A 12,380-nucleotide genomic window follows, 5' to 3' on the forward strand; every position below is an offset into this window, starting at 1 on the left:
ATCAGGCATAACATTATGACCACCTTCCTAATATTGTGTTGGTCCCCTCTTTGCTGCCAAAACAGCCCTGACCCGTCGAGGCAGGGACTCCACTAGACCCCTGAAGGTGTGCTGTGGTATCTGGCACCAAGATGTTAGCAGCAGATCCTTTAAGTCCTGTAAGATGTGAGGAGGGGCCTCCATGGATCAGACTTGTTTGTTCAGCACATCCCACAGATGCTCGATTGGATTGAGATCTAGGGAATTTGGAGGCCAAGTCAACACCTCAAACTCGTTGTTGTGCTCCTCAAACCATTCCTGAACCATTTTTGCTTTCTGGCAGGGTGCATTATCCCACTAAAAGAGGCCACAGCCACCAGGGAATACTGTTTCCATGAAAGGGTGTGCATGGTCTGCAACAATGCTTAGGTAGGTGGTGGTCAAAATAACATCCACATGGATGGCAGAACCCAAGGTTTCCCAGCAGAACATTGCCCAAAGCATCACACTGCCTCACAGACCAGGAACACCCCACATGAACTGCAGTTCTGGAGATGCTCTGACCCAGTCGTCTAGCCATGGCCCTTGTCAAACTCGCACAAATCCTTATGCTTGCCCATTTCTCCTGCTTCTAACACATCAACTTTGAGGACAAAACATTCACTTGCTGCCTAATATATGCCACCCACTAACAGGTGCCATTAAGAAGAGACTTCACTTCACCTGTCAATGGTCATTATGTTATGCCTGATCGGTGTATACATATACTGTACACTACCATTAAAAGTGTCAGTATAAATCTAACAAAAGATTTCTATTTCAAATAAAAGCTGTTCTTTTGAACGTTTTACTTGTCAACGAATCTTGAAAACAATTACCACAGTTTCCACAAAAAAAAAAAGAAAAAAAAAAAAAGATTAAGCAGCATTTTCAACAGTGATAAGAAATGTTTCTGGAGCAGCAAATCAACATCATGTGTTGATGATCTGACAATCATGTGACACTGAAGACTGCAGTAATGATGCTGAAAATTCAGCTTTGCATCACAGGAATAAATGACATTTTACATAAAAACAATAGAAAACAGTTTTGTGGAATTTTATTTTTTTTTTAATTGTGAAATTGTAATAATATTTCACTATATACACACACACACAGTTTCAACCAGCTATTTAATATTTCTACCAGCTAATAAGAGAATGTTAGAATAGAGAGAGTAAAATGAGAAAAGAGGAAACAGACAGACAGGCTAACAGAAAAACAAAAAGACAGAGAGACAGATTGAGAGATAGAGTGTTGTATGGTGAACCACAAGCAGTGGGAAACTAATGAGCAATTGATAGACTTTCAGACGTCTAACTGAGCAAACTCTGTTGGGTTTCTCTCTCAGAATATATCTGGGCTAAAAATGCCCTTAACAGCAGTGAAAACTGAACAGCAGAACTACAAATGACATCCTATTCAATAGTTTTTCCACAGCTTTCAGAAACATACAAATACACAATGATTAGGTGCACAGGTTCTTTTCATGGCTAAAATATTGATGTGAGCCGCATGCTACACTTAAAAGTGTTTTGATGCCTTGCTAATGAGAGATGCACTGGTGATTATCCACTTAGAAATGGTGAAGGTCACAAGTTATAATTTTGCGATGGAGTTGTACAATATTCTGTGTGAATGTGGGACAAAGTAGCAGAAAAAAAGTCTGAAGAAACAATCTCTCTCTCTCTTTATATATACAGTATATGTGTGTGTGTGTGTGTGTGTACATACAGTACACATTTGAAAAAACAGAAGCAATAGAGTGACAGGACAGTACCCCCAAAAATGAAAATACAGTCATCAAAAATCTTGCAAACTGCCCTGAAACTGATCAAGTGTCACCCAGAGGCTGACAGACACTAAAAGTGAGTGGGACATAACTCTTTATGACAACACAAGCAGCATGAATCTAGCAATGGACATAAGCATGCTTTCATTTTTCATGCATATCATCTCAGTTGCGAGGATCTTCTCTCCACTCAAACTTGCTGTCCAACGCAGCACTGGACTTGCCAGAAACAACAAAGACTGTTAAAGCTGCCTGGATCAAGTTATTTACATATAATAAACATACATAAAAAGCTGTACTCTAAACCCGTATTAATTTTTTATTTGCCATGAAACAAACAAAAATTGGATAAGGGCTGAGGTGATTTTGACTGTTAAGACTGTTTCCATGAAAGTAGTTCTTATGACACATTGTATTTCAAGTCTTCCTAACTAATATAATAGCTTTGATTGAGGAACAGGCTGAATTTTTGGTAGTTATATTCCTGAACCTCACTGGGAAATTTCATTGGGACACATCTTGAGATCCAATAAACGTGTCTTGTGTGTTACAACTAAATGTGAATGAGCTGCAGCAGAGGGGAAGATTTTCAGCGACCTACATTTTGGTCAGTTTTTCTCGCAAAGCAAACATATGATTCAAAATATAGCACATGAGTCATATGAACCACTTTTACAGTGCTATTCATGGTGCTTAACAGCCATGATCACCATGAAATGTTGTTGTATGCAAAATAATTTGCTGTTGTGCTCAATGGAAAAAAAACAGCATATGGGTTGGGAACGACATAGAAGTACAAATAATGACAGAATTTTCATTTTGGGGTGAACATATTTCAATAAAATATTTTAATGAAAATGTCTGTCCTTTATTTTATGTAGCACCAATTTTATGTAAGCAATGAGAGGCTTAAGGCTTTGCTATACTGTATTCAATATAGTGCCTTATATTGCTTAATAGGGATTGGGTTACAGTAAGTCTGCAGTAATTATAATAATAAAATTGAAGTCAATGGGAAGTACCATTTAACTAGTTAAATGTGTGTGTGCTTGTGTGTGTGTGTGTGTGTGAGAGAGAGAGAGAAGAGAGAGAGAGAGATGTTAAAGGGACTGTGATAATTTCACATTATCAAACACAAAGTGAGTATGACAACACAAGCAGCATGAATCTAGCAATGGACATAAGCATCCTTTCATTTTTCATGCACATCATCTCAGTTGCGAGGATCTTCTCTCCACTCAAACTTGCTGTCCAACGCAGCACTGCACTTGCCAGAAACAACAAAGACTGTTAAAGCTGCCTGGATCAAGTTATTTACATATAATAAACATACATAAAAAGCTGTACTCTAAACCCGTATTAATTTTTTATTTGCCATGAAACAAACAAAAATTGGATAAGGGCTGAGGTGATTTTGACTGTTAAGACTGTTTCCGTGAAAGTAGTTCTTATGACACATTGTATTTCAAGTCTTCCTAACTAATATAATAGCTTTGATTGAGGAACAGGCTGAATTTTTGGTAGTTATATTCCTGAACCTCACTGGGAAATTTCATTGGGACACATCTTGAGATCCAATAAAGGTGTCTTGTGTGTTACAACTAAATGTGAATGAGCTGCAGCAGAGGGGAAGATTTTCAGCGACTTACATTTTGGTCAGTTTTTCTCGCAAAGCAAACATATGATTCAAAATATAGCACATGAGTCATATGAACCACTTTTACAGTGCTATTCATGGTGCTTAACAGCCATGATCACCATGAAATGTTGTTGTATGCAAAATAATTTGCTGTTGTGCTCAATGGAAAAAAAACAGCATATGGGTTGGGAACGACATAGAAGTACAAATAATGACAGAATTTTCATTTTGGGGTGAACATATTTCAATAAAATATTTTAATGAAAATGTCTGTCCTTTATTTTATGTAGCACCAATTTTATGTAAGCAATGAGAGGCTTAAGGCTTTGCTATACTGTATTCAATATAGTGCCTTATATTGCTTAATAGGGATTGGGTTACAGTAAGTCTGCAGTAATTATAATAATAAAATTGAAGTCAATGGGAAGTACCATTTAACTAGTTAAATGTGTGTGTGCTTGTGTGTGTGTGTGTGTGTGAGAGAGAGAGAGAAGAGAGAGAGAGAGATGTTAAAGGGACTGTGATAATTTCACATTATCAAACACAAAGTGAGAAAACCAAAGAAAGAAAGTGGATAAATGCTGTAAGGGATGAAACAGCTTTTACCCATCCAGCGTGATGTTCACTGTCTGTCATCACAAATGCGGAGGGTGAAACACACACACACTACACACTAACCGTGGAGTTGAAGCGCAGGTGGCAGATATTGCATGAGATGACCTGTTTTTTCTTCAGGGACTGAGGAACACCAAATGTATGGTTTATCACAGCCTTCTGCACCGGGTCCATCTGAGGGAGGGGTGAGAAAATTAAGTTAAAATGAACTGAAGAAAAAAAAAAAATACAATCACTTCGAATCAACAGACTCACTATCTGCTCATTCAAACACATTCCTTCCATCCCAGCGGCAACCCTGAACCTGACGCCTGGGGCCGAGGGACTTTCCCTTGACACCCCTTGCCATGGGAACACACACCACATCACAATGACTCTGCAGCTGGTCGCACGTCTATTTGTTTTAGAGCCTCAAGAATGTCCTTGTTGTTCATCCGCAGTCATCCCTGACTGGCTAGGACGCTGCCAGGTCAATGTGTGTGTGTCAGTGAGTGTATGTGTCTGATGAAGCCGCCTGTTGTTGACTCTGAGTACTGGAGAGGGTCAGGAGATGGTGGAGCATGATATTAATGCAGGAATGAAGGAGATGATGAGATGAAATGAGACAAGAGATGATGACACCATAGAGAAGTGATGAGAGAAGAGAGAAGATATGATGAGCAGAGCAGAAGACAAAAGAAACAGTAAAAAGATGAGAACAGATAACAAAAGACAAGAGGAAAATACATGAGATGAGCAGAGAAATAATGCAATAAAAAGATGAGAAATAAGATGAGATGAGAAAAGATGAGACGAGAAGGAGCAGTGAAAACAAAAGAAGAGATGAAACAAGAAGAAATGAGAAGAAACAAGCACAGAAGAGACAAGAAGAGAAAGATGCGGCAAGAAGAGATGAGATAAGATGAGCCAAGATAAAGGGTCTAGCAGTAAAATCAAAAGAAAAGAAGCAAGAAGAGATGAAAAGAGACAAAAAAGAAATGATGAGACAAGAAGCAAAGCAGTAAATTCCAGAGAAGTGAGGAAAAAAGAGAAATGAACAGATGGGATGAGATGAAGCAACACAAACTAGGAACAGAAGACAATGAGGAGACGTGGAGAGAAGACAAAATCATTAGAAGATGAGACAGGAGACGACACATCATGAGACGAAAAGTAGAGACAATAGGAAGACAATAAAAGATGAGAAGAGGAGCAATAAAAACGAAAGAAAAAAAAAAAAGAGACGATGAGACAACACAAGATGCGAAGAGAAGAGAGGAGACAGAGAAAGAGAAGACAAAACCATCAGAAGATGAGACAAGATAAGACACATCATGAAAAGTATTGAATCAATAGGGAGACAATAGCTATGTTTCCATCCAAAGATACGAATTAAACTTATGAGCAAAATTGGAATACCGCATAAAACATTTGCAAATAAAGCACAGTTTCCCTCCAGTGAGTTGAAAAGAACAAAATCGTCACTTCCTGATTAACTCTTGCTAAATATCACGAAGAAAAATTTAATATGCTGCAGTTGGCACTGCATATAATCATTTTTGTATACAATAAATTACACACTTCAGAGTGCGCAGACGAAACGCGGTCATGTTATCTTATTTTCGGAGTCTGCTGTTTGGGAATGAAGTTGTGGGAGTTAATTATAACAAAGCACTTTGACGAGACTTTGCTCAAGCATATTAGAATGACAAAGCTAGCATTTCAGATGCTGTGCAATGAGATTTCATTCTGTCCCATTGCAAAGTCAAAGTTGCAAAGTTTTTGACGCGCATTAAGGAATTTATATTCGGTAAAAGTGTTTCCATCATAGTTTATGCGTTTTTCATAGTTCTTACCGGATAAGACATTTATCCTACTTAGTTAAGCGCATACATTTTAATGCACATTTTTAGAATTTATGCGCATCTTGGCGTTTCCATCCAGTGTTTTTTTTGTGATATCCCAAACTATGCATAAAAATAGGTGGATGAAAACCTAGTTAACATGAGATGAGATGAAGTGAGACAAAGCAGCTGTAAAGAGATGGCATGACACAAGAACAGAAAAGAAAAAATAAGACAAAAGCAGTAGTAAAGAGAAAAAGAGAGAAAAACAGAGCAGAGGAGACTTGAAGAGCAGAGACAAGAAGAACAGAGAAGAGATAAGCATACTAAAGCAGCAGTAGAGAGAAGAGAAGAGGAGAGGAGCAGTAAGGAAAGCAAAGGAAAGCAGTGGAGGATAAGAGAGGAGAGAGGTCACTGACAGCTACTTTGCTGTTGAGACAGGTGCATTTTTCACTGTAGTACACACTCACACACACACACACACACACACACACACTGATCTGAGAGTAAAGAGAACCAGCACCTGACTATATATTAACAGTGCATATATGCGATAAAGACGTGCCCTTGGTGTAGACCAACATTGTACTCACGAACATAACCCATAGAGTGTGGGTGTGTGTGTGTGTGAGAGTGTGTCCAGAATGCGGATATCAGAAGAAAGAGAACCCTGTTACACACATACTGCCTCCAAAACTGTGCTCAGAGAGTCTGAAACTAAATCTAGATCCTAATCTGAGCCGCTGCTCAAGTCTTAAATCTAAAATTACTATCTAACACAATACACCTCTGTTTAGCGGCCCTTTTTGCAAACATTCTGCACTTTTAAAAATACCCTGCAGTCTGCGGAATCATTCCTGACATTTAGAGCTGACATTTGGGACCCAGCGCGATGCCTTTAAAATGTTCCGAGTTAACTTTAAATGATGACACATTTGGGAAGGTGAGGTGTAGGAAATAGAACCAAGAGTGCTGATGAACTCACAGTGTTGAAGTTGGGGAACAGGTTGAGGGGGGAGGAGCCACTGAGCCGGAAGGGCAGGAAGTTTTTCAGGTCCAGAGGGGTCTGCAGCAGGCGACCCTGCACCGGTAATGAGGCCAGCAGGGGGCTCCCATGAGCAGCCGTACCTGAGAAGAGCAACAACAACAACCAACACATATAAGAGAAAAACGCCACTGTTCAGACCAAGGACAGGAGAGTATTTAAATCAAGCAATTAGTGCACAAACACCATGATCAATGAAGAGAAGGGAGATACTTAATAACAGTCAGACAGTTCAGTGAACCAGGATCGAATGAGTTTTAAACCATCATTATTCTGACACACACACACACACACACACACACACACACACACACACACACACACACACACACAAAAACATTGACTGCTCTGATTACAATTATTGTTCTATCTATTCAGAATTCATTGTTAATATTGCATGAAAAAAAAAATCAGCCTGAAAGGATCTCATGAGATTGTTTGAAAGTGCATCAAGATCGAGAGTGAAATGTAGTCATGACTGTTTTTAAGGTTTTAAAAATTCACAAAGACAATGCAAGTAAATTAATTCATAACTCGATATAAGTATATTCACTACTGGCTTTTCTCTTTTTAAAATCAAATTATATAACTTTATAGGCCTGGAAATCACAATTTAAAAATTCCCTTCAATATATTTCCATTTTTTTCATGATTGTGGGGACCCTGGCCTAACCCTACAAATAACACTCTCTACAAATATAGTAAATCCTGAATGGATAGTTGACAAAAACATGTTTATGAACCTATACCTATGAACGATAAGACTGTAGGTTACAATATATATAATTAATATAAATATATATACTTTACACAAAAGTGTGCATTACAGATGCATACTCTGCAAAAAGTTTTGCACTTTTATAGTGAATATCATTCCAACACTTCAGACAAAAACTCTTTAAAGCACATAAACACATTGTAAACCAGCTGGAACATGGACATATTAGCATACAGATACAGATTGTGACTGAGCAAGATTGCTACATTATATTTTAAGAATACTATTATTATTAGCTTTGCTGGTCCTATTGCTCTTCAGATTGTTTTATAACCACATGAGTGTTTGTAAGGATAAATAATTAATAAATATATTGAGAAAAAAAAGAGAGAGAGGACTGATGCTTTCGACTCACAGAAGTGCAACATTAATCATAGCCCTGACAATTTATTAGAGCGAGTAAACACACAGCCAGCACCCCACCACACACACGCACGCGCACACACACACACACACACGCGCGGGCACACGCACACGCACGCACACACACACACACACACGCGCGGGCACACGCACACGCACGCACACACACACACACACACGCGCGGGCACACGCACACACACACGCACACACACACACACACACACACACACACACAGATATGCTCAAATGTCAGGATTAGGCCTTAGTGTACAAAATTCATATAATGCCAAACGAAGTGTCAAAAATATCATCTACTTAGCCTCATGTCTTTCCAAATCTGTGTGATTTTTCCATCTTCCGTGGGACATAAAAAGAGAAGTTTAGCAGAATGTTCATGCTGTTGTTTTTTTATACAATGAAAGTGAATAGTGACCAAGTGACTCTATATTCAAAGTCTCCTGAAGCCATCCTAAAATTTTGTGTAAAAAAATTCCAAAATTTAGACAATTTAAACCCACTGATAATGTCCGCTCCTCTTAATATATATATAAATAAATGTTTAAATACTAAATAGCTAAAACTCAAATAAAAATAAAGGTACATGGAAATGCTTAAAATGACAAAAGCACTTAACAAAATTACTAAAACTTAAACCAAAAATTAAAATAAATTCAAAACATTAAAGAACTTTGTATATACTATTACATAATACTAAAATAACACTGGTCTGATGTCACTGAAGCCAAATATCATTGTTTCTTGCATACCTCATAACTGATCACAACACAAAATCTGGATACGTGCATGATTACCGGAGAATAGAGATTATCAGAGAATAACTGCTTACATTTATATTAGAATATAGATGATATCAAGTTCTACAGACTACTAGCCAATGCACAGAAAAAAGCCTGCCTAACATCCCTTTTTGTTTCAAGGAAGATAAAAAGTCCAGTGGGTTTGGAACGATATGAGAGCGAGTAAATGATCTCCATTGTTGGGTAAACTATCTCTTTAATTTCCTATTTCTTTAAAACTTACACACAAAGCACTTCAGAGATGTTTCAGTGAGGACACTTCAGTCCTAAAGCCTCATGCAACCTCATTCCATCACATTTTCACGTTCCAAAGAAATGTCTGGGTGACAGTGTGTAATCTAATTCAATGGAGCTCAAAATAAATGACCAGCACGCCCTGAAAAGGCAGACTTATTTTACAAGTGGTTATACGCACGCAATATTCAACCAGAAATACACACATCCACACAATGAACGTCACACACATGCTCTTGGCCTCAAACAGATAAAGCTTTGAATTCAGATGGTGCCACCAGTATATGCTGGTGTTTGAATGTAGTGGACCACAAAACACTGAGCAAAAAGAAAGACCAGATTTCCCTCCCCCCCTCTCTTTCCTGACAACATTTGAAAGGCGTAATTATGACTTCCAGAGAGCTGTAATTAGCAGAATCCGCTGCTCTTGCTTCTCTGTCTATCTCCCTCCCTCCATCTCTCTCTCTCCCTCTCAAACATAGCCACAAAATCAGTGCAGAGTCCAGCTGGCATCTCTCACTGTGTTTCTATGTCACATCACATATTCCTTCCTCATTTGCTCTTTTGTTTCAACACTCACTTCCTCACTCATCCATTTTATATATCTGAATATACAGTGGGTACGGAAAGTATTCAGACCCCCTTCAATTTTTCACTCTTTGTTATATTGCAGCCATTTGCCTCAAATGAAGGTGTAGAACCATCTCAAGGATGATCAGAAGAAATGGACAGCACCTGAGTTAAATATATGAGTGTCACAGCAAAGGGTCTGAATACTTAGGACCATGTGATATTTCAGTTTTTCTTTTTTAATAAATCTGCAAAAATGTCAGCAATTCTGTGTTTTTCTGTCAATATGGGGTGCTGTGTGTACATTAATGAGGAAAAAAAATTAACTTAAATGATTTTAGCAAATGGCTGCAATATAACAAAGAGTGAAAAATTGAAGGGGGTCTGAATACTTTCCGTACCCACTGTAAATGCTTGTGCACAGACTACCATTCAAAGGTCTGGGGTTGGTAATGTTTTTTAAATAATTATCTTATGCTCTCCAAGGCTGCAATTATTTCATCAAAATACAGTAAAAACAGTTAAAGTGTGAATCATTGTTAAAATTTAAAACGACTATTTTACTTTTTTAATATAATGTTAAAATGTAATTTATTCCTGTTATAACAAAGCTAAATTTTCAACAGCCATTACTCCGGTCTTCAGTGTCACATGATCCTTCAGAAATCATTCTGATATGATGATTTGATGCTTAAGTAACATTTCTAATTAATATCAATGGGGATTTACAATGTGCTGCTTAATATTTTTGTGGAATTTTTTTATGTACATAGAAGTACAAAAGTAACAATATTTATACAACAACAGAACAAACAGAACAAAACAAAACAACAGAACAAAAGTATACATTTCTTCTAAAAAAATCTTACTGACTTCAGACTTTTGCAAGATATTGTATACAGTGGGATCCTGCATTTGAACTGCATATATGCCACATATTTGCATCATCCATCAAGAGTTGAGATGATCCAAGAGGCATCTTGAGCTTTAATAAAAGCAATAACATCTGACTGTCTGTACAGTGTCACATTATCAATGTCAAAAATGTACTTTAATTACGGTCACAGAAATATAATACAAAATATGAAATATGCTTGTTTCTTTTCATAGCAAAACACTCCTTTATTTTTTTTTTCTCAAAAACTTCAAAATTTTGTTTATTTCCAGAATTTCAAATGTGGCTTTTGGACCCCACTGCACATGTTTTTTAATATGTTTACATGTGAAAGTTTGTACAAATGTGTGTGTGCTTTTTGGAAGGCATTGCCGACATCCCTCTTTCCGTTTACATAACGCACAAGCCTACAGCATGTACCGCACACACAACCTAAGCTCAGTGTCGCACACTCCCAAACAAACCCTGCGGCAGCAAACCCTGCCTGAGACGAAACCGAGGGTGACAGGCATGTGCATGTGTGTTTGTGTGCATGCACATGTATATTGCATTTTATTTGTGCTTTCCTATTTGTATGTGTCTGTGATGCGAGAGAATGTGACAAAGAGAGAGCTGCATTCTGTGCTGTTGAGACGAGCACATAGTGTTTAGCTGCAGTGTGTGTGTCAGGTCGCACCGAAGCTCTTTAATAAACACACAAAAATTCAGCTCGGGCCTGGTCAGTCCAGCAGAACCAGCTCAGACGGTGCAGGGTTGGACCAGAGATCTGCTGATGTTCGGCTCCTCAGTGGTGACCAGATGGTTACAAGATGTTTGCTATTTGATAAAGAACCACATTTGGATATCTTGGTGGCTTTCTAAATAACTGATGACCAAGTATATTAGTGGCAGACCAATATAGCATCTAAGATAATTAGGCTATGAGCCAATAATTACCATTTAGATATTATCAGCACTTGCCTGCTCGGCAAGTGTATATTTAGCATTTCAAAAAATAAATTGTGAGCAAATTTTTAGTCAATAATATTATTTTCACATATTAAAATATCATAATATGTCATATTTATTATTATAAAATCATTATGATATACAGTATATAATATTAAAGGGGTCATATGATGTTGCTAAAAAGAACATTATTTTGTGTATTTGGTGTAATGAAATGTGTTTATGCAGTTTAAGGTTCAAAAAACATTATTTTCCACATACTGTACATTATTGTTTCTCCTCTATGCCCCGCCTTTCTGAAACGCGTCAATTTTTACAAAGTTCATCGGTCTGAAAAGCGAGGTGTGCTGTGATTGGCTAGCTATCCAGCGCGTTGTGATTGGCTGAATACCTCAAGCGTGTGACGGAAATGTTACGCCCCTTACCATACTGTGATGCCCTGTCAGGCCGGAGCGACGATTCAAAAACATGAAAACCCATTAAAAATGAGGCATTCGTTACATCCAGTGGGGACATAATTACGGATTATAATGACTTATACTGTCTTTTTACATGTTGCGTTGCATCGCGCCGCGTAAACATAAAACCATGTCTGCATTTGTAATCGGAGAAATGACAAACAACAAGCCCTACTCTACACTGCCCAAAACTCGCGTTTGAATCGTCAGTGGCAAATTCTTTAAATATGAAAAACTTACTTACAGTCTGTGAGTCAGAACAGCCGGCATTGTAGTCTACTCTACCAGGATCAGGAAACAGTCTGATCAACACACATCTGAATATTTGGGGTGAAGTGTTCTGGAACAGTGTTGTAAATACAACTTAACCACTGATTTCTAGT

General features: G+C 37.9%; 1 protein-coding gene across 4 annotated transcripts in view; it reads right to left on the minus strand.

Moving 5' to 3' along the window:
- The window catches only part of LOC107690291 (zinc finger protein 385D-like), a 98,541-nt gene that overhangs the window by 15,929 nt on the left and 70,232 nt on the right, over positions 1-12,380 (minus strand). For 3 of the 4 annotated variants that reach the window (XM_016488586.1, XM_016488585.1, XM_016488588.1), the window contains 2 exons: positions 6,873-7,015; positions 4,128-4,238 (listed from right to left, as the gene is read on the minus strand). In XM_016488586.1, the coding sequence (XP_016344072.1) occupies positions 4,128-4,238; positions 6,873-7,015 (254 nt within the window). The remainder of the gene's footprint in view (positions 1-4,127; positions 4,239-6,872; positions 7,016-12,380) is intronic. The other variant, XM_016488587.1, reaches the window with a different exon arrangement.

The sequence above is a fragment of the Sinocyclocheilus anshuiensis genome, unplaced genomic scaffold, assembly GCF_001515605.1.
Source record: "Sinocyclocheilus anshuiensis isolate Anshui unplaced genomic scaffold, SAMN03320099.WGS_v1.1 scaffold461, whole genome shotgun sequence".
NCBI lineage: Eukaryota > Metazoa > Chordata > Actinopteri > Cypriniformes > Cyprinidae > Sinocyclocheilus > Sinocyclocheilus anshuiensis.